General features: G+C 38.6%; 3 protein-coding genes across 25 annotated transcripts in view; 2 read left to right on the top strand and 1 right to left on the bottom strand.

Moving 5' to 3' along the window:
- The window catches only part of RNF111 (ring finger protein 111), a 62,235-nt gene extending 48,862 nt beyond the window's left edge, over positions 1 to 13,373 (top strand). For 14 of the 19 annotated variants that reach the window (XM_054837098.1, XM_054837079.1, XM_054837078.1 and 11 more), the window contains 5 exons: positions 761 to 887; positions 7,679 to 7,771; positions 8,672 to 8,767; positions 9,650 to 9,777; positions 10,346 to 13,373. In XM_054837098.1, coding sequence (XP_054693073.1) covers positions 761 to 887; positions 7,679 to 7,771; positions 8,672 to 8,767; positions 9,650 to 9,777; positions 10,346 to 10,463 — 562 coding nt within the window. In that variant the 3' untranslated portion in view covers positions 10,464 to 13,373. Of the gene's footprint in view, positions 1 to 760; positions 888 to 7,678; positions 7,772 to 8,671; positions 8,768 to 9,649; positions 9,778 to 10,345 lie in introns of those variants that run through there. The other 5 variants (XM_054837082.1, XM_054837081.1, XM_054837094.1 and 2 more) reach the window with 4 other exon arrangements.
- Positions 13,374 to 14,343: 970 nt separating this feature from the next.
- On the top strand, positions 14,344 to 21,166 carry CCNB2 (cyclin B2). 3 transcript variants are annotated; one of them, XR_008578642.1, is made up of 11 exons: positions 14,344 to 14,498; positions 15,513 to 15,641; positions 15,722 to 15,847; positions 16,230 to 16,400; positions 16,478 to 16,636; positions 16,954 to 17,190; positions 18,071 to 18,211; positions 18,796 to 18,906; positions 19,223 to 19,449; positions 20,380 to 20,534; positions 21,041 to 21,166. XR_008578642.1 is itself a non-coding variant. In XM_054837106.1 (9 exons), exons 1-9 carry the CDS (start codon positions 14,469 to 14,471, stop codon positions 19,322 to 19,324), a joined length of 1,206 nt encoding a protein of 401 aa, XP_054693081.1. In that variant the 5' UTR covers positions 14,344 to 14,468; the 3' UTR covers positions 19,325 to 19,531. The 3 variants fall into 3 exon arrangements, 1 of the variants encoding a protein (XP_054693081.1); XR_008578643.1 differs by lacking the exons at positions 20,380 to 20,534; positions 21,041 to 21,166 and adding an exon at positions 19,717 to 19,731; XM_054837106.1 differs by lacking the exons at positions 20,380 to 20,534; positions 21,041 to 21,166 and having other exon boundaries at positions 19,223 to 19,531.
- The window catches only part of MYO1E (myosin IE), a 123,902-nt gene continuing 119,029 nt past the window's right edge, over positions 21,014 to 25,886 (bottom strand). For all 3 annotated transcript variants that reach the window (XM_054837067.1, XM_054837068.1, XM_054837069.1), the window contains 2 exons: positions 22,611 to 22,780; positions 21,014 to 22,104 (listed from right to left, as the gene is read on the bottom strand). In XM_054837067.1, the coding sequence (XP_054693042.1) occupies positions 22,028 to 22,104; positions 22,611 to 22,780 (247 nt within the window). In that variant the 3' untranslated portion in view covers positions 21,014 to 22,027. The remainder of the gene's footprint in view (positions 22,105 to 22,610; positions 22,781 to 25,886) is intronic.

Genomic DNA, 25,886 nt, shown 5'->3' with positions numbered 1-25,886 from the left:
TTAGTTCCTTGGGACTCAGGACAAAAGACCATAATGTGCTGATGACTCTGCTGATAATGGTGGCTGTGATTCTAGAAAGTGCTGTGTGTACCTGTAGTTTAAAATTTGTAGATGTTGATATGGCTTTGAAATACTGCTTTGGGTACTCAATATCTTAAATATATTCGTAGGGGGGTTTATCCATTGTTTTTTAAATGAAATTGAGTGTTACTGACTCTAGGTAGTTATTTCAAGAATTGATTTTAAAATAGGCAAGTAAAACATTGCTGAAGACTATTCTTATATTTATGCTCTTTGTAAAATAGAGGTTTGGATTTGAGTAATTTATTCTTTCTCTTCTTTGAGCTTATTTAAAATTGCATCAGGCCCACTCATGAAGGTTGTATTTAAGCTCTGCAATACATTTAGTATTTTAAAAAAAGTACTTTTGACCATTAGGGAAGAGATGCATGCATGACACCTGCTGCTCCCACAGCATGAGCTGCAGAGACTCCATACGGATAGTATTACTGGGCATAATAAATATAGAGTTGTTGCTAGTGATTTATCATACTGAATCTTCACAGCTGATTTAAAAACAACTTTTAGTTGTGCTAGGATTAAGATGATTTTTTAGCGAAGTTTAAATAAGTTTTTAAAAAATTCCTATGTAAAACCATTATGGTAGCTGTGCTGTGTTGTATGGTTTCCAAAGCAGTGGAATTGTATCTAGGATTCAAGATGTACAGTTACTGTAATGTCACTTTCATTCATGTGACAGGGAACTGGGAATTGAAGCTGGTGTGACTGCAGCTACTTACCCTCCAGGGCCCTTGCATCCTCACTTGGCCCACTACCATGCACCTCCTCGACTTCATCACTTGCAAATAGGGGCTCTTCCTCTAATGGTAAGGAGATAGCTTATGAAAAGTGATCATCATTGGTCATTGTAATTATGTTGTTTGTCAGGAAAATTATTTTAAAGTTTACTGCATTTAATTGGACATGTATACATTGCTGCAAAAGTTAGTGGTTCAACTGAAGAAGAAAATACTCCAGTAGTTCTGTGTGTTGCTCCCCATATAGGGAGCTAGAACAGGCTCATGTCTAATAAGAGAAAACAGTTTAGGACACTAACACGTCTAACTTCAGCTCTTGTAAAATGAAACATATTTGAATTAAATTGTCATTTGCATTGCAATGCATTGACCCTCTGCATCTGATTTTTAAAGCTCAGAATCTTCTTCAATGAGTTTCGGATTGTTAAAGTAACCAACTTTCCACCCAGTGCATAAGGATTAGCACTGGTGCTTTATTTTTAAAGTGTGTATACAGCACAGGTAGAATTCCATCTAGAGATTTGGTTGTTTTCAAATAATATTTGGTGTTCATCAACCTAATTCTGTGTGACAAAGTATATAGTTTTGTAGCATGAAGTGTTACAAGCAACAGGAAGCCTGAGGGTAAACTAGTCCCTTGTTACACATAACTTTTTTTTTAATCTATGGCAGAAAACCCAAGGAAAATCAGCATAACTCTCTGACTTTGAGTATTATTTTTGAAAGAATGTTTGTAGGTTTATTGAAAATATTCTTAATTTTCTTTAATGGAAATTCAGAGACATGAATTTAATTCAGTGGAGTATGTTTAGTGTTTCTATGTGGTATTCTGTGTGGCTAACTCATATTATTTAACCCTCTTAAAACCTAGGTTATCAAAATTGTGGGCTCATCTGTAAATGAATGCTAAAATTAATTAAAATCAACCTGCAAGTCTTGTCCATCCAAAATTCCTCTGTTAGTAGCCAAAATTGACATCTACGGATTGAACTGTAAATTTACAATCAATCAATACTGTAATAGCTGTCTCTTCATAGCCTGGTCTTAGGTTGCTTGTTCCTCACTATTTAACTAACAAACAGGATAATAATCCTCAAGTACTTCCTTGATACATTAGGGTTGGTGATTCATTGATGCACAGCTTGCATACTTACACAGACCTTCTAGAGCAGTCTGTAGAATTCAGTATTTTAGTGTAGCCAACGAGAATCTTGCTGCATTACCTTATCTCCTCTGCATCATCTGTTCAAATTAAAATTTTCTGCATGCTTCTTCAGTTAGGTTGTTTTTTTCAAGTGGATGAAAAATGGCTTGCCTCTCTCACATTTATTTCATGTGTTGTACTGTAACAGATAACATCAGCTGCTTTAGATCCTCAAGGAGAAAGGGCCCTCCTAATAGTTCAGGGAACTGCAATTGCGTTAGGAGACAGCAAGCTAACCATATGCCTGTTTTATCTCATTTTCTATCAGGGTTAGTAAGTCAATTAAGGGATTTATTTCCACTATTGCTGTGAAGTTTGTAGGAACTTCACAGTTCTGCTGATCCTTATATTACAGTGTGATGAGAAACTTTTAACTGCATTTTAACTTTCATAGGGGTATTCCTACAAGTAAAATGTTACACAAGCAAGTAGTTGGGACCCCACTCTTTATCTTCTTTTAGCAGTAGAATGAAAGAAAGCTGTGATAGAGAATCTTCAGAAGTATTTCCTGAATGTGTGATAAAATACTTTAGGGAGTCTTGCCCTTCTGCCTAGTAACTGCTGTCACTAATTGATGAAAGTGTCAGGTGCAATAGGGTTCTTTAACTTTACAGAAACTTGTGCATCTGCTTGTATAGGGATATCTAATCCTCATAACAGTAATTCATGAATTTCTGGATAAAATGGAATTAGAGTTGTTTGTATTTTGAGTTTTTGTACACACTGCGCTGACAGCGTGTTTTGTAGTGTATAGACTGCTGTAAGCAGTACTTCCTCAAATGCTTGGCATCCGTTTTGAATCTTGCTGTGATCAAATCGAGTGTTATAACTTTGAAGTTGTGTTATGAGTCTCAGACTAATTCCAAGTGTATTCAGATTACATGCATTAGAAGAACATAAAGGCAGGTTAGAGCACTGCTAGAAGTTATATATACAGTGAGTTCAAAGCATTACAAATGCCTTTTGATGATTCTACCCTTTCTATGGCAATAATGAAAGCTACAGTTTTCTTCATTTGCATGTATGTGAGAGTACAGCAGATCTGTCAGAAAAATTGACTTTGAATATGGAGCAAGTAGTCAGTAAAGTTTTTCGTCTAACAAACAACTGGATATTAAACAAAAGTACCATTTTAGTTTTTATTAAAGAGCAACAGATTAATTGCAGCTGTGACTTGTAACTTTAGGAATAGGCGTAGGGGAGGATGGACTGAACTGTGATTAGAGTCCCTCTGCTAAGTGATTAATGTTATGAGGAGTGCTTTCACTAAGTACAGAGGCTACTAAATAGGAATTTACAAGGCTCATTAGTTGTATTCTTGATGCAGATATCATCAAATGCTGATGTTCTCCATTCTTTATTGGGGGGGGGGTGTCTTAGAAAATAACTCATGCAGTAGCTCAACTAAAAAATTCATTTGTGTTGAATCCAGTTTCTGAAATAGCATCCTGCCCAATAGGCTGTGTGCATTTTTTCTCTTTGTTCTGGAAACCCCTTCAAACTACTGCCAGGCCATAAAGGGCAGAATGGATTATTTGGGCTTTAATGACAGTAGTACTCTGATAAATCAATTTCAGATTTTAATTGGATGCAGATAACCTAATCTTCATTGAGTCAGTGCTGGAATGTAGACTGCAGTTTTAATCCTCAGGGAGACAAAATGATAAAGATATGTTAGGGGAGATAATTAGTGTTCAGCAGCTTTGTCAGCCCAAATAAAGGGTGGGGGAAACAAAATCTCCTCTTTTATTAGCTTGAAGAAATTTTCACCTGTTTAAATGTTGCTTCAGGAGGAATCCTAGATTAAAAGCAGTTAAAAAGATCTTCATATCTACGTAGTCAAGGATTAGGCTGCTTCCATGCTTGATTTAACATAATTTCTTTAAGTGTGACCCTGGCTTAGTTTGTGTTCCCATTGTTATTGCTTTAATAGCATTTATGTGTTGAGTAAAGATCTTCTCTCAAAGTTATTTTTATGATGGATTCCATTCTGGACAAATACCCATTCTGAAAACTTGAACATTTTTAGGAAGTATCAACTGAAGATCAATGCATGGCATAACTAATGAAACATCAGACATGAAAGACACAGGAGACAGAGGCTTATCTGTTCCTCTGTTCTTTTCTGATGCCAGTGATTGTTGTGAGATGCCACTTCAGTTTCTATTTACTCTTAGTGACTTTGGCTGCTCTTTTGGCAGCGTTGGTGAAAGTCTTTTTGACTCAGAGTGAGTGCCCAGCACCCGTTACCACATCTAGGTGGACCGGAGGGGAATTTCTGTAATTTAATAAGCTGAGGTGTATGTGAAAAGGAACCTGACTTTTTATAATGAACTGTATACCAGCTGTAATTCTGCCTAGCCAAACCATATTTACGGCTGTAACACATATCCAAGCAAATTCCTTTTCTTCTGTTGCTTCAGGAAAGAAAAGACATTCTAGTTTAGTGAAATCTGGAAGGGGAAGAGTCCAAAAAGAAATCTCCAGAAGATGTTTCTAAATTTGGCCTGAGGACACCCTGAAATGGTGTCTTTCTATGTACTGCCATCTCTTCTGTGTCTCATGTTTTCCAGATGTTACCCGTTTACCTGAATGACCAGAATTCTCAGATCATATTATGCATAGTAGTGGGTGTATTTTGAGGGGGTTTTTGGTGTTGGGTTTTGGGGGTGGTTTTTTTTAGTTTCTCTTTTATAAAATATATGGTAAATAATGGAGGCTATCTACATCCCTCTCAAATTGTTTCAGCTACCTGTTAGTCAAAGAAATTTCTGGGATATGCTGTTCCAGTCGCTTGACTCCGACTTCTGTCTTTTTGAATAGTGTCGTGTTGATTGTGAATTCCACAGGGGGGAAGTTATCTGGACTTTGCTAGCTATGGTGTAATAAATCTCTGGATCATAATTTTTTTTTAAAAAAAAGTTACTTATGGTAACTAAACCTCTCTCAGGTGTTACACATCCAGCTCTCATATGCTGTCCTTCCTTTTTCTTTTATTTCAGAGCGTTAATGTTTTGTTCCTTTAACTGTCGAATGACTCAGAGTGCTTGTTGTAAAAATTGGGAGGGATTTGGAGGTATAGGCCAGTAAGTCCCAGTACATTATGGTAGATATATGCTGGTCAGAATAGTATCACTCAGGGTGTAGTCATACAGGCATCACAGCTCTAAGCAATGCAATTGTTCTGTATAATAAAAGATAACAAACTTGCTGTAAAATATCTGAACACTTAGCTTAAGGCTGTAACTTAATGTAGCAGTAGTAGTTCAAGGTGAACTTCAGGTTCGAAATAGCCTTGATTAGCTGCATCAAATTTAACCACATTTTTCAAATAAGAAAATGGACTTCTGTAGTTGCAGCTGCTACTTCTTTCTTAATATAAACATGAATTACTGTTCTTCAGGGTTTTTTGTACAATATAGGCTATTGAAGAGCGCTCATTTTATGTTCCCCTCAGACACAGGTACAGTTAGGTTTTAACTATGCAGCACACATTACTTGTTCCTTTTGCAGTGTCTATGAAAACTGCAACTTTTCCTTGTTTGAATTTGGCTTACTAAGATATGAATTGATCAGCTTTACTTCTTTTTGAGTATTGATGTGGGTCTAAGTTAACTGGATAAGCTTATTGTTTGGATTTATTTTGATATGTATGAAGATCTTACTTAATGTGAACCATTGAATAAAAGGTCAAGATGGGCAAGATAAGTAGTACCATAAAATGGAAGAATCTCTTCACTGACTGTGACAACTGAAAGGCAAAAATATTCTGGAAAGATGGAAGGTGTTCAAAGGAGGGTAGCAAGGAAGAAAATCTTTCCTGCAGGTTAGCTGTTCCAGACTGTTTCAGAATGTTTGTCTTGTAAATGGTTTAGACTTAGCCTTGAGTTTTTTAGTTGCTGAAAATTTTTGTGGTGGTAGGAAGTGTCAATAGAACATGCAAAACCAGAAACAAATAATGCTTGTTCTACAGGAACGAAACAGTTCCAGGCAAACTTCTACTGGAATTTGCAGGTCCAGAGTAAATTGCTTTAAAGTATATATTATAATTTGACTGTACCCAAAAGAATATATACAAGCATTAGTGCAGACTGACATTACCTTTAACTCTTCACTTTCTTCATTAGCTTTAAGCTTTTCCTATATCTTATGTTCAATCTGAAAACTTACTGAAAACACACTTCCATTTGTGTGTGAAGCTGTTCCAAGAGAGCTGAAATCTTTTCTTTGCATTTGGAGCTTGAAGGTAACTTTCAAAGGATTTAGTTAGACTGTTCTTAGTTGGGCATTATTGATAGTTCTCTCTTGCCCATCTTTTCTCCAGCTTGTAGTCACAAATGTAATTAGTTAAAATCTTGCTATGGTAGCAGACTGCTTATTCTGCAGGTGCAAAAGCTATTTTTTTTCTTACATAGTTTTTCAAAATACAGTGTTTTACTTGGCCAGAAATGTAAGCTGCACTCTCACAATATTTTATAAAAGACCCTGTACATAATGTATGTTCAGATAATTTTTCAGAGGTGTTATGCCATTCCTCATCAAGATAACATGAAGGCCTATTTATTAGCATGAAAAACTGTTGTCCCACCTAATATTTCTGTTGTCTAAGTTCAGTAGTTTGTTGTGGTATGTGCTCTTGAGAAATTCTTGCTTGGTTTTGTAGTGTTAAGATTAAATTTAGTAGGTTTCTTAGATAGATAAGTCACCAGTAGCAGAATTTTTTCCACATGGGAGACCTGACCAGGTCTGTAATTATTGCATTACAGCAATACACTTGTGACTTTACAGCTCCTGCAATGATGCAGTATCTGGGCTCTCAAATGGATTGTTTTTCAACAGGCTGCTTTCAAATCCTGGTGAATCAAAAAAACCAAGCAGCAAAAGTATTATACATTATTCGCTCATCTTGTGGGGGCAAAAATAGAATGCAGAAGCCCTGCTGTGAAGGTGGTCCTTGGTATTTTAACTACCTTTCTGCTTTCCTGTATGAAAAGCGCTACTGCTTGAAGTGTCTGTAGGGCGTATCACTGGACACTGGTATTTTGTTCACTGCTTGTATCTCTTAATATGCAAGGAAGTCAGTGGATGCTTGAATGTAGAGTTGCCTGTGACTTTCGATGCAAGTTTTGAGTGTTACTTTTTTTTCATCTGCCTCTAAATTTGAAGTATGTCTAACGATGTTCAGTTGTTTGGGTTAAGATTAAGGATATTGGCTCTTCTTTCCAGACTGAGTATGAGCTTTGTTTCTTCTGTGATACCAAAAACTTATATTTGAGAATCTATAGCAAGTCCTTTTTGCAATTTCATGCATCATTTTTAGGTGTTTTCTTTACAAAAATAAGTAGATATTTATGGCGGTGTATACAAAGTAGGTTGAGATTTTGGACTTGGGAAGTGAGACCACGCAATACGTAATGCAGATGTGGAGAAATTATAATAGAGGATCTAGTCTCACTTCTGTTTTGCTTCTGGTTATGTTTAGAGAGCTCAGAGTCGTGTTGCGTTATGCCGTCAGCTCGAATTGTGTGATCAAGCTGAGGAGTGTAAATAATAAGTGATTTAATAAAAGCAAAAGGATCTTAAATTTTACGAAGTGAACAGTAAAATACTGAAACTGTTCTGAATAGGTTTAACTTAACATCTGCTGTTTGAATAGGTACCAGACATGGCGGGCTACCCTCACATCCGTTACATTTCATCGGGATTGGATGGAACATCATTCAGAGGCCCTTTCAGGGGAAATTTTGAGGTTTGTAATAGAATAAAACTAGATACATGTCAAAATGTGTCATGAGGGAATATGGGGAGGGTGTATGGTAGAGCTAGTTCTGTATATAGATGTAAAAGAATCATGAAGAAAATACCCTTTATTTATAGAATGACCTCACTATCACAAACTGGGATAAAAACATATTAAAAAGTCAGTCAATAAAAGGTGCCCTGGAGAATGTAGGCTTAGGTGGTTATTAACTGACAGTACATCTTGCTCTGCCCACCAGCCCAATTAGTAGTATTCACATGGTATGTTGGTAAAAGGTAGTGGTGTCTCTGAATAACTGTGCCAGGATCCTCCCAGTGAGGGTCAAACTTGGCAACTTTTAACAGTGCTGTCCTGTTTAGATTGTGCAGGAGTTGAAACTGAGGAGAAAATAAAAGGTATCAGATGCAGAGAGTTAATGACCTAGTCCACTGAAAACATCTTCAGGGACATCTCATGGTTCTAATAAACTCATTGCTGGAGAAAAATAAATCAGTTGTATTACAACTTAAGCAAGTTCTTTTTCTTCTAAGCTTTAATGACTGTAAGAAAGCAAATATTTATGTAGTGCATTTTAATTGCATTTTCCTCATTAGACACACAAGCATGTCTGAACATACTGATAAACATTCCTAGCTGACAAACAATTTCTAATTTTTTAGTAGTAAAATAGTGTTTCCCTCTAACTTAAAATACCAGGCAGTGTTGTGTGGGTTTTTGTACAGAAACCCATCATTTTTCCGACACAACATACTGTTTTTGCTTTGCCTGTATTTGAATAAGTTGGGAATTGAGTTTGTCATTCTGCAAATGGGTTAGAATAAAACTAATATTTCCTCAAGGTAGTTGAAATAACAGTTCTTACACTGTTTATTCCTTGATAATTTTTAGGAGCTGATTCACTTGGAGGAACGATTAGGCAACGTTAATCGTGGAGCAACACAGGGAACTATAGAAAGATGCACATATCCACATAAATACAAAAAGGTGAGGATTTCTGATTATGGCCTGTCTGTAATATTTCTTTGAAATCGTAATAACAGTTATGTTTAGCTTAAATCTACAGAAATGTCAGCTTCAAAGAGTGCATGTTTTCTGTATCTTACAATTTCAAGGATTGTAAGCAAAGCTTAGAATGCCACTTCTTTCACAAAGAAAATTAAAAATTTGGTCCCGAATAAAAACCTATTGTAATGTGATAAACAAGTGTTTTGATATGGTGTAATAACTTGTGCAGCAATTATGAATAGCCTTGTGAGCAATGAAATAACTATTGATAATAGCTAAATTGTCAACAGACTTCAGTGAGAACTCATCAAATAAAGTAAGACTTTATTTTTGCAATAAATTGTTCATGATGCTTACCTGCTTGGTACATATCGTTTTAACCTTTACCCTGATCACATTAGCAAGACTGTGGGACACTAGGAAGTTTTGCATCTGGTACAGAATTTTGGCAACTAAGGCTGTCTCTCATTTGGAGTTTATTATACCATAATACAGAAATCCCATCTCCATTTACATAGTGTTCTTTCACATTTTGTAAATACTGACTTAAGAGCCTAGGTTTGAAAGGATTTTTTTTGCCTCTTCATGAATGAAGATATTTACACATACACCACAAGTAAAAGGACTAGTTGCAACAATATGAAATTAATATAGTCACAGTCCTGTAGACTTTTGTAATTAACACTAATTAAATAAATCTGAAATATCCTGTGATTTTGCTCCAAGTACTAGTTCTTGATTCATTTTGGTTCAAATACATTTGAATAAATATTATTAAATGTTTTCAAAGAAGTATGTGTTGAATATGTATTAAAAACAGATTTTACTCAGTTTGTCAATAATGTCATCTCTACTAATAAGGTAACAACTGATTGGTTCTCACAGAGGAAACTGCACTGCAAACAAGATGGGGAGGAAGGAACAGAAGAAGACACAGAGGAAAAGTGTACCATCTGTTTGTCTATATTGGAGGAAGGTGAAGATGTCAGGTAAATAGTACCACTGAATATCAGAGTATAATGTTAATGTTCTGGCTTTGAGACCATACTTGAATTATGGTACGCTACTCCTTGCAATACTCCCTAGGTTAACAGTTACAATTGAAGACTATCTGTCATTGAACCAATAGATAAAACAAGTTGCAATTGCAAGCACACGTTCTTCAGTCTGTATTGTCTTTCGGTAGAACATAGGTTATTTTCTTATGGTCTTCCATAACTTGACTGTCTGTCTTATGTGCCCAAGCTGATACCCTGAATTAATCAGGAGTGTCAATTTCAGTTTTTCTGGAGCAATGCAACTTAAGCTATAACAGGTTTAAATCAGTGTAATACAGCAGAAGCTAGCTGACACTTGACCTCCGTGCCCATATCCATTTCCTCCTGGAGCTAGACAAAATGCAGGTTCAACTGGAAAGGCTGGTAGAACTTGTGGAAAAACATGCATATGCAAAAAGGATAGACACCTCAGTAGCAAACCCCACATTACCGTTTTTCCAATGGGTATGTCAATATGGAAATGCATTACTAACACTGATGTTTTGTGTTCTGATGACAGGCGCCTTCCATGTATGCACCTTTTCCACCAAGTTTGTGTAGATCAGTGGTTGATTACTAACAAGAAGTGCCCCATTTGCAGAGTGGACATTGAGGCTCAACTGCCTAGTGAAAGTTGACACCACTTTCCAGAACTCTTGTCCTCCCTCTCGCTCCCTCTCATCCTTCCTGGTACTGCAGTCAACCAAAGATGGCATGACTTACCTGCGCAGATTTGGAAGCATTGAACCTAGAGTGCTGGCTCTGCTATATGGTACAACTAATGCTAGACCTACAGTTTATGTAGAATACAGTTGATTTTCAGTGTATTTATAAAACTTTTTTTTTTAGGTTTTACATTTTTTCTTTTAATTCATTACTGTATTTTTGCATGGTTCCTTGTATTGCATTTGTTTGCACATATTATGGGCTTTGTGACCCCAAACTTGCAGGCAAGATTAGCTGCTTTAGTAAGTAGAATTGTGTGGTCTCTTTTTTTTGGTTTGTTTTACATAGTATCGAACTTTGAAGGTATGATTTCACTCATTACTAACCTCGGATTCCTTAATTTAATCGAGCATATATTTTAGTTGAAATGTATAAAGATCATCTAGAAAAGGATATTATTATGTATTGAGACATTCCTGAATTAGGAAAAAATGGCTGCTGTATATTTACAATATCAATTCAGAATCAGATAACATCCTTAATACTGGGAACAGAATATGAACTATATTCAGTTTGACTGATTACGTATAGCATACTCATCACCAGAGTTTTTGTCTGATCAGATTTTTGTGTTCTTAAAATTTCAGCACAATGCAGATATATTTGAATGTCAATATTAAACATTTAGACTGCTGTTCAGATTGTATTTATCATTTTCTTCCTATGTCTAGAAATTTGAATCCCTAACTTAAATATTTGCTGCTGTTAAACAGCTCTAGTGAACACTAAATGTTGATTTCGGTTAGCTGGATTGTAGATACTTGCAGGTTGAAAGAATTATTAGGGAAATGCAAAAAGAGCTTAGAATTTGTTTGGTCTTCTGCTAACTTAAGTTGAAGTATCTGCGCACATTGAGGGTTTTTTTTGGTTTGTGGTTTTTTTGGGGTTTTGTTGGTTTTTTTTAAATATAAAACCATTCAATACGGACTTAGAGCTGCAGGGGTTTTGGTTTGGTTTTTTTTTCGGGGGGGGGGGGGGGGGGGGGGGGGGGAAGGGTTTGTTGTTTGGGGTTTTTTTGGCAGATATACATGCATTCGTAGAACTTCTAAGGATTCCAGGCTTGTCTTGGGATTTTTATTAGTTTTAAAGTTAATAAAGTTAGCTAAATCCATTTGTCTCTTGTTTTATTTTTCATTAGTAAATTGAAAGCCTGTAAATTTCTGTAGAACTTGAGACACAAATTATGTGGTTACCTAGTTTTTGCCTTGATCATAGATTCCCTTTATAAATTACCAACAGTCCATCACTGATTTAAATATTTTCTATAGTTAAGATTTGCTGCATAATATAGTATATAGAATTAAGTTATAATGTACTAACATTTCGCCTTTGGAGGAGGTTTTAATCCACATCAGGATTCAAGTTGCTCATCAACATTCTTTCCTATATGATAGATTATAGTTTATTTAAATGTGCTCAACATTGCAAAATGCAAATGTGCAAAAACATTGAGACAGTATTACTGTCACTTTGGAAAAGATGTTCCTCGGGGATCATTTATGAACATGTCAATAAGCTTGCATTAAGCCACCTGCTTTGTAAGTGGATTGAATAATAAATACCTTCAGTTTCTCTTGTCTTTGTCTTTCGTAATCAGATTAAGTGTAAAATGGTTTACAGTAAACCTAGAAGATGAATTGTTATGTTTACACTAAAAAAAAGTGATTCATTTATAAATATTACTTTATCTAATTTGATGCCTGTTTTTGTCTGGTTAAAGCTGCTTCCCTTTTATATATATTTTTTTTATTAATCTGTTAGGAGTAACATTTGCCAGTGCAGTGTCTATTTCTGGCAACAAACTTAACACCTCTGACACTGAGGCTTTAAGTGGAGAGAAATTTTATTCCAGCATATGTGATAAACGGACGTTTTCAAGCTTAATGGCATTGCTGAAATGGAACTTAAAACCACTTTGTGCTTGTATGATGGGGGATATGGGAGAGAGGCAACATGCAAGTTGACTGCTTCAAAACCTGACGTGGTTTTATGCTAAAGCTTCTTGAACTTTATGTCTGTAGGAAACTGAAAGTGAGTATGAAGTTGAAGCTGTCATGGTAAAAATGAATAAAAGTAACTGGAAGGACTGAACAGACACTTCTTCAGTGACTGTTCAAAAGAAGGGAAGTTAGTTGACCACTGATGCTTGAAGTCTGATAATACTCACTTTTAGAAGTTTCCAAGAAGGTACTTGAGAGACATGGGACAAAAAAACCCAGGGCCTCTGAAATAATTGGGACCTTGTGTATGTGATAGAATCTACGTCTATTTTGGCTTCCTTACAGGACAAAGAAGCACAGGTTTGGGGGGATTTATTTTTTCTTTTTTTTTTCTTTTGTTTCTTTTTTTAAATTTTAGGAAATCTTACGCGCCTGATTTGGGTGCCTGGTACTAGAGCTATTTTAGTGGTCCATGAATTGACTTGTTTTATAACTGCTACTGATACTGTCTTGCTTTTAAATGTATGTATAACATTGTAATGTGATGTTGAACACTTAGGTATTTGCCAGGAATCACAGTGTTCTGATCTTACATGCTATTGCGGGGCTAATAAAGCTGCAGCCTACTTCTATTTCAGAAGGTTGTGACTTAACCATAATTTAAGGGAAGGAAAAAGAATAGGCTTTTGATTTTGAAAACTTCCACCACTTACTGTGCTTTATGTGCTTAGATGCATTGCCTTAAGTTTTCTGCAGCATCTTTGACTTTGAAGATAAGGTTCTCAACAGTATGCATCAAATTACTTTTCATATAAAATTCCATTGTCAAAAGAAATCCTTTTGTATGCAATAAATAAAATGTTAGACTGGTATCATTCAAAATCTGTTTCTTATGCAAGTTTTTTTGTTGTTGTTGTTTTGTGGGTTTTTTTTCATTTTGCCTTTGAGTCTTGATCTATAAGAATTCTGTTGTGTACATGTATTCTTACAGGTACTGCCTAAGAAAAAATTCTCTTGGTAAAGGATCAACATTTAGCCACAGTTAAATATGTTGATAAACAGAACCATCTGGATCTTAGGAACTCAGGAAAACTGCCCTTATGAAGGATATAAAATTAGTAACTTGTGCATATGTGAGTGAATATATAATGCCAATTTTGGGAGACTGCAGAATAGTTCTAACTAGACTTTTCTGTCAGCTTAGGCAGCTACTGTAGAGTTGAAGTTCCTGAATCTCAGGACTAGTTAAAGTGACTGTTACTAGCATGTTACTAGCCGACTGACATGCCTTCCTAAGTGGTATGTGAAATTTAAAATGAAAGCCGTTAATCTCTTTGGCTAGTTCCGCCCAGTGCAGAGGATGGAGTTGCTCTTTTGAATGAGGTAAGCCACCTCTGCAGGTACTCTGACTGGTTCTGTAGTATTTAAATAGTGAGTTGCTGAGGGTTCGGTTCGGCTGAGCTTCCCGGCAGCTGCCATCAGTAAACTCGGTGAGAGGTGCAGGTGCCAGCTGCGTCCGCTTCCCCCGCGCGCCGCCCGGCCCAGAGGCCTCAAAACAGCTGAGCGCGCTGGGGCCGTTAACTACCCCAGCTCTTGCTATCAACTGTTGTTCGCGATAGACGGCACAGCTGTACGTATTTTTCAGGGTAAAATCATCTTTTGTGACCTTGGGTTCGCCTGAACATGAAGTGAGGCAGCTGCGGCGCCTCCCCCACCTCTGCCCTTGCGCGCATGCGTCGCCCCGTCACAGGGCCTGGCTTGCTGGAAGTCGTTCAAACCGTTTCCTGTTTCAGAGGGGCCTGAGCAGGTGGACCAATCGAGCACGTGCATCGTACGAAGCTGCCCAATAGGAGAGCGGGAGGGGGTTTAAGGGGAGCCGCGGCGGCGCGAGGCGTTAGTCGCCGTCTTCGCTCGAGGCAGCCGTTTTTCTGTGAGGAGAGGCGCGAGCGGCTGCTGCCTCCCTTTATCTCCCTGCCCATGGCCCTGCCGGCGTCGCGCCGCGCCGCTGTGAGTGCTGCTTGCGCTATGGGTGGGGGACGGGAGTCGTTCTGGAGCGAGGGGGGCGATCGAGCGAGGGGGGCGAGCCGCCCACCGGCCCTGCCGTTCTTTCCCCTCAGGCAGCTCAACGGTGGGGCCGCGGCGCGGCGCGAGGTGGGCTCTGCCCTGCAGTAAGTTGGCGGGGGGTGGCGGCTCTCGGCGCTCCATCTGGCCGGGAAGCCCCCTGTGCTTTTGTGGGTACGGGCAGCGGCCGAAGCGGAGTGGGGCCTGCAGCTGGGCTGCCGGGGGGAAAGGAGAAGACTGAAGCTGCGCTGAGCTTTTCAGGGGAGGGGTGGTGAGGGGCTGCGCGCAGCCCTCCTCCCCCGGGGTTAGAGGGCACGAGCGCTTCACCTGGCACTGCCCTCAGCTTGCACCTGGACTTGGCCGCCTGCTCCTCCCCCTCAAAGTGAGGGGAGGGTGTGTGGGAGGAAGGGAGAGAGTTAAAGCTACTTAATGGGAAGGTGCAGGAAGGAAATACAAGAAACTGTTTTCTATACTCTTTTCTACTGTTTAATAATGTAAGCGAAACTACACAGTAAACTTTTGAAACCTGGTGGTTTCTTTGTGTATAATAAAGGATGTTTGGTTTTGTATGCATAATGTAACTTTTTAATTTAGTAGTGTGTATGTAACAAATTGCTTTGTTCATCTTCCTGGGAATACTGCTGTAGTTACAAAGTGTGTAAATAAAATAAATAGCGAAGTAGCAGGTAAGCACTCTAATGTTAAAAAGTTGTCAGGAAGAATGAGATAGGGTACATTGCTCTAATCTTGCAATACAGTTTCAGAGAGTACAATACTCCCTGAAACCTATGCAGAGGAGATGTCTTCCTCCAAACATGACTGAGCAGCTAGGAAATAATTGGTTGAGTAATAGATAGCACACACAGAGATACACTGGTGGTAAGTGTACAATGGAGTTAAGCATCTGAAAATTAAATAAAGGTGGTCTCTGACTGTCAAGCTGCGTTTGTATTGTTTTAGGTTACTAGAGGGATGGAGAATGCTGTGACTGAACTTAAAAGTAAAGCCAAACCTCACCTTACTGGCAAAAGGGCTGCTTTGGAAGAAATAGGAAATAAAGTTGCAACAAGAGGAACACACATACCTAAGGTAAAGGAACATTTGAAATCTATCTATAAGGAAGAGGTGGATTACTAGCTCTGAACTAATAGTAAATGTTTTCATCCCAGAAAACAGAATGCTCTAAAGCATCCATAAAGCCTACGAAAGGATCTAGTAAGATGACAAAAGTAGTTGTACTGCCTAAACCTCCAGCTGCTGTGAATCGAGCAAACAAAGAAACTGGTGTTCCAAAGGTAGGAAGTATTGATACTGTTCTGATTCTTAATTTGATATGCAACTTAGAGCTCTAACTTCAGAGTAGTTTAGATGTATCTCTCTTTCCTGCTGAAAAAGCAAAGCCTCTGTACTGAGGTTTTTGTTTCATGCATATTGTGCTTAAAGGCTAATGTTAAAGCAGCAGAACTAGCTGTTGAAGTACTGGATGAAGTTTCTGCTTTAGCTTGCAATTACTAGAAGGTCTTCTGATTCTGGTGGTATGGCATCTTGGTGAAAGCTTGCTGTGCTAGAATCCAAGCTGTTTCAACTTCTTTTATCTTAAGAAATTATATTAGTAACTAGAAAAATGTGGAAATGAAGGAACATTGCAACTTATAAACACTGTGATCTGTTCTTTAGGTTCTGTCTCCTGTTCCTATGGATGTATCTATGCAAGAGGAGGATTTGTGTCAAGCCTTCTCTGATGTGTTGCTCAACAATGTAGAAGACATTGATGCTGAGGACTGGGAGAATCCCCAGCTCTGTAGTGACTACGTAAAAGATATCTATCTGTACCTGAGAGAGCTTGAGGTAGGTATGACATACTGAGTCGGCTTCTGCAGAGTATAGTGTTAAGCTTGTTGCTCACACAGCTCTTTCTCCAACAGCTGCAGCAGTCAGTCCGCCCGCATTACCTTGATGGGAAGACAATCAATGGGCGTATGCGTGCAATTTTAGTTGACTGGCTTGTCCAGGTCCACTCAAGATTCCAGCTGTTGCAGGAAACACTGTATATGTGTGTTGCAGTTATGGATCGCTTCTTACAAGTAAGATATTTTTCAACTCACGTTTGGATTAGGAGACTTGTTCAATGACTATGCTTTTAAAGGAGTTTAGGATATATCGTTTATAAATTTAAGAACCTGTGAAGTCTGCTCTTTACATGAGCTCTGTGTAATGTAGCATCTTAACTCTGAGGCTGTGGTCCCCTTCGTTATAGGGACACTTCTGACTCAAAGTGGAAAATCTCATTTACGTTATAAGAATGAGCATTGTCATACTGTTATTTTAAATTGATAAATTAGAATCTGTTTATCTAGAGTCTGACATTTTGGGGCCTGCTTTTTAAATTCCTGTTTTGCAGAGTCATCCAGTAGCTCGTAAGAGGCTTCAGCTGGTGGGCGTAACAGCACTGCTTCTAGCCTCAAAATACGAAGAGGTGTTCTCTCCTTATGTAGCAGACTTTGTTTACATTACTGACAACGCCTACACCAGTGATGAAGTTAGAGAAATGGAGATGATGATTCTTAAAGAGTTAAACTTTGATTTGGGACGACCTCTTCCAATTCACTTCTTAAGAAGAGCATCAAAAGCTGGGGAGGTAGGTACTTGTCCTCATTATCTACAACTTTCCTATATATGTAAAAGTCTGTCAGGATTGCTTCTGGCATTTTTATCATGTGATCTTACTTGCTTTCTGCTTTTACACACTGGATCAAGAAATATTCAGCTATGAAACTCCACCATGTGGAGTAACAGGACAACATCACGGTGGCAGCCAGCAGTGGTTCACGTTTAGTATTTACTGGGGCCTGCGTTCAGTCTTAGTGGCAGTAATTTTACTGCTAGAGTAAACTAAAGATACCTAGAGCAGAACCCTTGCTTTTAGAGTAATCTTTGTCTGGTGATCAGGCTGTTCCCTAGTAAAAGAGGAGCAATGTTGCAGTTCTTCATAATTTTTGGATGCAAATACTGTGTTGTTTAAGAATTAGAAGATACGCTTTCTCTTTGACCTGACCCTTTTTTCCCACCTCAGTAGTTTCACTTGAGTGAACTGCCCATACTTGAAGTGGGCTTCAATTACCTCAACAGACCACTAGGGAACTCTTGAAGTTAGCTGACTGCTTTAATAACGATCTCCTTAAGTCATTTTACACTTACCCCCCCGCTTTCCCCCCTTAGTGTACAATAGAGGGAGCACTTGTATCCCTAGTTGGGCAAAGCAGTGCCTGATACTGTAGTTTTCTGCTAAAATCCCGCACTTGACTTTGTGTCTAAATTCTAAATGGCTGCTAGACTAGTCTAGTTTGGACTCTGGTCTCGATTTTGAGATGAGTGCCTGTTAAGAGTATAGTCCCTGGACCTTAATAAAGATTTTGATGACTATTTTTTTGTCAGTTAATGAATACAATAAACAATCCTGAATTATTGTGATGAGATGAAGTGAGACTTTGTGGATTAACAAGCTCTCAATCTGATAGGCTGATGCTAAGCAACATACACTAGCAAAATACCTAATGGAACTGACACTGATAGACTATGACATGGTTCACCATCGTCCTTCAGAGATTGCAGCTGCTGCATTATGCTTGTCTCAAAAGATTCTGGGACATACCAAATGGGTAAGTATTTTAATCAAATTGATTGTTAGTAGTTTTTTCCTGCAGTTGATTGAATTGAAGCATTAAAACAACTACTTCAGAAAACTGCATTTAGGTTGGTAACAATGCTGGTGATCAAATGACAGTTGGACAGCCTGATGCATAGTTGCAGGTAGAAAAAGGAATATACCACTGAAAACTTCTATGTGAACACTCAGATATGAAAGAATTTTTCTTTTGAAAGTAGAGTTATAGAAGGCCATGCTGTAAATAAAGGTAGTAGATTTTCATAATCCTTGCAGTACATGTAGAGTAACGAAATCATAGACCATGAATAGTGAATTGTAATTCAATTAGTGATTACTCTTGCAAGGGTTTCTTCTTTATCCTCTATGCAGTGTAGCAATTTGGTTCTTGGCATTGATCTGTCCAGACTTCTACTGCACACCAGAAGTTAGTCTGGATCTGTCTTCTAATCTGGCAGTACTACTACTAGCACTCTAGGCTAGTGCACGAAGCTTAGGGCATTTGCTACCTGAAGTGATTGTGCCTTGAGCAGCAATCCCCACTTTGTAAATCTCAAATTTCTTACCGTTATGCTGCAGGGTACAAAGCAGCAGTACTACACTGGGTATACAGAAGACAGTCTTATGATGACTATGAAACATATGGCCAAGAATGTGGTCAAAGTAAATGAGACGTTAACAAAATACACTGTAAGTATAACTAAAATCTTTTTTAATGTTTTGGAAATACCTTTGCTGCATATTGTGGCTCCTTAGCTAAACGTTCCGTATGTTATGTTAAAGCATACATTATTCTGAGAAGCCTGTGAGAGGATGTTGCATTAGTACTAACTTCAAACCATTTTAGACAAACTGTGCTCTTGCTACTTTGCAAGCTGGTTCAATTCTAACCTTGTTTGTTTTGCTTGGTTTCCAAGTAGTCAGGGTAATTGACCCAAAACTATCTGCCTGAATATAAATGCTATACATGTAAATCTTTTGTAACACTGTTCCTCTACCTCTGCAGGCCATAAAGAACAAGTATGCAAGTAGCAAACTACTGACGATCAGCACAATCCCTCAACTGAGCGGCAAGATAATCAAGGACCTGGCTTTATCACTCTTATGATAACCCTAGGCAGCCAGTCCTGATGGTATATGCACTTTGTCCTTATTTGCCTATTGAGGCAAAACTACTGTTCTTTGTACATAGCGTTCCAGCCTTTCCATGGACATTTGAGAGTCACTCAGAAGGTGAAATTTTAAACTTGCTTTGTAATACAACACTCTACCTAGAAATAAAGTTCCTCTTTTTCTTTTAAAAAAAAAAAAAAAATTGTGACTGTGAATCTTTAAGGCACTACCTAGGCATGTCTGCAATTTCATGTCCACATTTGACTAAATAGGTAAATGATAAAACTTAGTTAGATGTGGATGATTATTCTCAGTGGTTGTTTCTAATGAGAATCTCCAGGCTTTATAGTGGGTTATATTTAGTAACTTGTTCCTTTCACTCTTAAGGTAAGAAAGAACAGGCCGACAGTTCATCTTTTCTTGGATACTAAATAGGTACTTTATTTCAGTGCCTTGTCCCAAATACGTATACGGGAATTTCTTTTTTCATAGTTTGTTGCCTTCAAGTTCAAGTATGCTGGCTCTAACAGATACTACTAACTAGCCTTGTAAATCTTTGTGCTTAGGTGAACATAAGACAATGTGTTCTCTGTCTTTCTGTACCTAAACAAAGGGAGCTAATGGCAGGAATGTGATGCTAACCACTGTATGTGGGGGCTGTAGGTGTGGAACTAAAAGGATGAGACCTTTTGAACCAGCTCTTAAAACCTGGTCTGCTTTTGGACAAAGAAGCCCTAGTTTTTAATTGCTTGTTCATTTACCCACCCTCCATTCCCCCTTCCCCCCCAATGAACTTCTATGTCTGGGAGAATACAGTCAAACCCACCATAAGTAGATTCTTCCTTATCACTTAACAATTTGCCTCTTCTGTTTCTAATAAACATCGGTATCTGTATGCTAAAGGAATACAAGTATTTAAGTAATGTAACTTTTCTGCCTTGATAGCTCATTTAAGCCTATATGTTAACTTAGTCCTAATAAGTAATGTTAAGTTACAGACCCTTAGGTATTCTCTAAGTTATACTGAACTCATTACCTCCCTTCTCCCAGTGTCTCCTCTTCATAAATGTGCTGGCTCTGATGTAGAAGGCAAGAACCCAATACTACAAAATAGGCCTAGACCTCAATGCTCCCCTGTGGGAAGGATGTTGAAGCTACTGAGTTTTATCTTCTCAAGCAGGAGACTTCTCTCTCCCATAGGATAAGTAAGCCCAGCACTTAATGCAAATATCTTTTGATCCCTTGTATGTATATGATTCCCCCGTGCACTAAGGCCCCAGTTTCTAGCTTCCAGAAACAGCTTCTACAGTTAGTCATCTCTTAATGGAGATGCAGTTTTAAGTGTGCCTGAATTAGGCTTAAGTTACAGTTGGGGGGGGGGATTCAAGACTTTTAGCTGTATCTTAAAGCTTATGCAATTTCTTAATATCAACATACATGGGTTTTTTTTTTTTTTTAACTGCTTTTAACAAGAAAAAATGTAATGCACAGCACTTCAGCTGGGCATAGTGAAAACAGTTTGGAGGGAAGGAAGGGTGGGGTTTTTTTCTTTAGAAATCAGTGCAGTAAAATCCACCATTGTTGTGAAGGGATCCATCTGTATATGTAAGGGATCCATCTGTATATGTAAGGGATCTATCTGTATATGTAACAAACTGTACAGAGAACAGATCTGTTCAACTAATTGCTTCTTGTGTTTTATTTTATGGAGGTTCAGAAGGCAAAGCATGAATGCTGATAACTGTATGGCAAGCAACAACCACTCTGGTGTGGGAGGCAATCAGATTTAAGCATTAGCACTTTTGCTTTTGCCATTTAAAAGGAGTAGTGCATATCTGTAAGTACCTGGCATAAAAATTCTAGTAGAACTACTTCATGAATAAGAACAGTGGAATACTACATTATACATTCATACATATTTCTATCATACTCAGTTTTTTATATACAGTATATGATCTGTTTCTATAAATGTACAGCTCTGCATAAAGACACTTCTTATAACAGGTAGAGCATTAAACATAAATCTAACATGGGCCAGCCATATTATAATATAAATCTTGAAGAAGGCAACATTGTTTAGCATACAGTACTACATGGTTTTCTGTTTTAACTTCTTATAGTGTCTGTTGGAATCCCAAAACACATCAGCAAACACAAACCAGTTCCAAAACAACTCTGTACAGAATTACTTAAGTATACCATCACAGTAGGTTTTTAGATGGCAATATCCCAAATGAGCCTAAATCTTTTTGATTTGTAGCAGCATACTTAACATGTTCCCCAGAATGATCTGCATTAGAGGAAATGTGCATTTAACATTATCTTCAGTAGATAATTAAAATGGTTACTGATACTCAGCTGAAGGCACTTATTAAATACACGCCTTTCAAAGTCCCTGGTCCCAGACTGTAAAGCACCTTTCTGTTTCAGGAAGATGGGAGATTTGAGTGTTCTTCACTTACTAGGTGTTAAAACCAGGTTTTAAATATAATAAATAATTGGTAAGTATGTCCATTGCTGTATGCTTTGGAGACAAAAGATCAAAGTCTGTGCTGTGGGTAATTTTCTTCCTGCTCATGTACAACTTTACTGGTGAAAATACTGCTGAGAGTGGCAGATCTCAGAACAGTGTCCTGAAGGCAAGGGAAAACATATTCAACCACTGGTAACGTCATGCCAATTTTTGTCTGACAGTCTTTTATATCTTGGTGACATAATTGTTGGGAAACAGACCTTGTTTCCCTCGTAGTCTTCCTGTCCACCAGCCAGAAGGATCTATAATAAAGAAAACAAAGTAAGTAGTGAGGTTCTGTGAACTTTTTTGTATACTTTGAGGCAGCCTTGCGAAGCTATTCCACTGAAGGACTGAGAAAAAATTATTTGGAGAACCTGAGCTTGCTAATTTTTGGCCATATCACTGTGCTTTAAGAGGTTGCTTTGGAGACCCAAAGAGATGAAACTGCTTTATTACTTTTTGGTTCTTGTGCTATAGCTGTGGTTTAGGCTAATTTTTAGCCAGAGCCTGTGATAGAATTACTCCCTAAACTTCCAGATCTGCAGTACCAAGTAACACATACATCATTGATCTTTCTCTTGAGTGGTTTTAAGTGAGCAGATGTGATTGGTGTGGATATTTCTTTGTTCCCTGAGCTATTGTAGAAATTTGCATGCCTAATGAGAGAAGATAACTGGAGTGGCTCAAAAAATCATGTTGTAACTACTTCTGATAGTGTACCTTCAGGGTTAGTGCTTAAGTAACAAAACTTCTGATCTCTACGTACCTTCTTTAATTATATCAATCACGTCATTGGCATTAAAGCTAAGTTCATCTGTGTCCTGAGCGTCATATGCATACAGTGCCCTGCACTGTGGTACCTGAGGCTTAGGTTTTGGCTGTGGTTTAGGCCTTCCTCCAGCTGGTGGGGGTCGGTTTGTTGTCTGCCTGCGAACACTAATGGAAGAAAAAATGTTAATATGCTTCAAAGCTTATGACTTAAACCTAAGCTTTATCAACCCCTCTGTCCTAATGAATTCTAAAGAATATCACAGAATAATGGAAAAAAGATTCTCTTAAATGTCACAACAATTAAAACCAGCAATGTAAGACTTCCCTGTGAAAGGGACAGAGTTGCCATATCTTTTCTACTGAAGTGGATGAATAGGTACTTCCAAACAGCAGTTCAAATGCATAGAAGACATTTTAGTGCTCAGGCTGGAATGTAAACAAATGTGCACATGCAGTTCATGCATATCTTGACATCTACACAGCTTAGTCTGTCTCTCCCAGTGCCCCAACTTCACCAGAGATTTAGTTTCTGGTATTGAAAACAAAGTTCTAGCTCTCAGGCTTGCTACTTTACCATTCTTGTGACTAAGCTGTAAGAGAGACTGCATCTCTTTTAAGTTGCCTCAGATTCCAGGGCCGTCTATGGGCTTGTTCTGTTATAGTCAGCTCTGAAGCAGCAGGGGAGATGCTGCACAAACTCTTTGTCACAGCTGTGACTGCTCCAGAGATTAGGAAGGGAAAAGAGGGAAGAAATGCATTTTGACAGCTCATCGGCTAACAAAGGCTGGAAGAGAGAACAGGTATTAGATGCAATACGTCAGTTTAAAATATAAATAAATATGCTGATTGACTAAAAATGTTGCAGTGATGTGGAGGGGACTGAACTGCAATTGTGTTGTGTAATGCCATTATAACTTTACACAGCTCTTGCAGAAAAGGTTTATAGTTACTTACATAAAGTCCTAGACTTAATTTCTGTCAATATGTCTCTGTCTAGTTCTAAGTTTGTGTAGTGAACTGTACCAGAAAATGAGCCTTGAAGTATGGGTTAACAGCATTTCAGTTCTAAATTTAGCTACTGGGAAAGAGGATTTTCTCCTGTTGTTCAGCAAGTAGTGACTTTGCTTGGGCTAGGATACATTGTGAAACCTAGACCTGAGTACGGAAATAAAGGCTCTCATAATGCTTAGGAAGACAGCTTTGCAAATGTCACTTTTGTGCGAGTACTCCCTTTGGTCTGTTGCTGCTGTAAACTCCTCTAGGATGTTTGGGTTTCATAGTGGTGAACGTACTGGAGAAAGTTGAGGATAATAATGCTGGGAATGGTACTAAAAAGGAAGAACTGGAAGGAAGACCAGGCAGAACCCCTCAGGTATTCTTTCTGAACTCCTCCAATTCTTTGTGAGCCTGACACTCTGCTCTGGACTGGCTTTGGGAATTGTCTATTTGAAAAATGATCCACAGGTTGGCTAGATTAGCATTTGGTCCAGTTGAGTCCCTAATACTTGTGCCGGCCAAGGGCAACAACAGTTTGCAGGTAGTGAGAACTAAAGTGCTGAAAAGGAACACAACTTGTTTTGGTGGCAGTACTGGATGGTGAGGTATTAGTACCAAGCAAATTAACGCCTGACCTGTGGTGGTGCCTTGTAATGCTTAGCTGACTCACCTGTGTGCAGGTGTCCGTGCGGAAACCTATGTGCACAAATCTGTATAGTTCCCATGCAATGGCATGGATTTGAGGTCACATCCAGTCCCCATGTATAGGATTAGGAACATGAGTGACGAAGGGAGCTGCCAGGTAAACTCTTTTAAGTACCTCTTTACAGCTCTTCTGTTGGAGGGGAGAGCTGCATCTGACAGGGCCTTGGCCCTTCTGCCCGACTGCTGCCGCACGCAGGTTGCCTGGGCAGTGCCGAGCTGGCCCAGCGGGACTGCTCTTGCCAGGGGCCGCCAGCAGAGGGCGCGCGCCTCACGGGTATGCGCGGTCCCTGGCAGGGCTGCTGCAGGGCCGACAGACACCCGCTTCTAGTACGGGAATGGGGCCCTCAGCCTGGAGCTCCAGCAGCATTTTCAGAACCGCAGCGGTTGGTTTGTGTGCTGGTTGGTTGGGTTCCCCCCATCCCCTCACCTTTTACCCCGAGGAAATTGTCCTCGAAGTTTCTGCTTACAAAGTGATACTGCTGATAGTGTTGCAATACTCTCTTCTGCTTGGAAGAGATTATAAAGATTATAAAATGGTCCTGGAAATATACTAAAATATGCCTCAGTAATGGTTAGTATGGATAGGGACAATAACTGGGTTGTATTAATATCATGGAGATTAAAAATCGGTCTTTTGAGTATGTGCTCAGAATATGGCATTATTAGCATTAACAAAGCATTGAACACTGTGTCAAAATACTCCAATTCCTAGACTACTCAAAACCACTTCCTGAAGTCATACAGATGTAAAATCAAATTATTACCTACTTGTTTCAATGCCCACCTGAAATTATCCTCATTGGGCTGCACTCCTCTCAGAGTGGGCACTTGCTTTAGGAAATGCAATTCAATGAACTTGTGGGGTGTACTAGACAGGCACCACCTCAGATACTGGAATATTAAGATCTAAGAAATTACTTTGGTAGGCCCTTTTTAGATGTTCCCTTACCTTACACAGTAGCATCCATATTGCTACTGTATGTTGCCCACAGCTGTAGCTTGCTTTGAAAGAAAAAAAAAAAAACAAACCAGGAACAAACAACCCTTGCTCCCCAACAACCTCTTCCTTCCCTACCTCTTTCCTCAGAATCATAAGCTATGTTACTAAGTGCTCTTTTGTCTTACTTGTGGCTTCCTATAGAGAAGCTTCACTTCCACAAAAATCAATCCAGGAGGGAGCAATGGATGCCTGCTCCCTACTTGTTCTGGTTGCAATTACTGCTGTGGCTGTTGGTGGGTTGTTTTTTGTTTTTTTTTTTTTTTCCCTACCACTCTGGAGCATGCAGAGTTATCAGTGAATACTAGGGCAGGCAGTGAAGATGTCATTCTAATACAGTGTGTTTTGTTGTTGGGTTGGGGTTTTTTTTTTTGTTTGGGTTTTTTTCTTCCTTTGGACTACATCAATCATAATTGTAGTAATTGTAATTTAAAATGGTAATTATAAATAATAGAAGCTTTAATATGTGCTAATCATCTTTGTAAACTCGCAACACTGAAACAGATGGTATGTACCCGTAGGATTAGGAACTGTAGTATGATGTAACTGATCTTTTTAATCCAATATGATAGT

Source organism: Grus americana, chromosome 10, assembly GCF_028858705.1.
Source record: "Grus americana isolate bGruAme1 chromosome 10, bGruAme1.mat, whole genome shotgun sequence".
NCBI classification, from domain to species: domain Eukaryota; kingdom Metazoa; phylum Chordata; class Aves; order Gruiformes; family Gruidae; genus Grus; species Grus americana.
The sequence above is the reverse complement of the archived record's forward strand: the minus strand, read 5'-3'. Positions and strand labels throughout refer to the sequence as shown.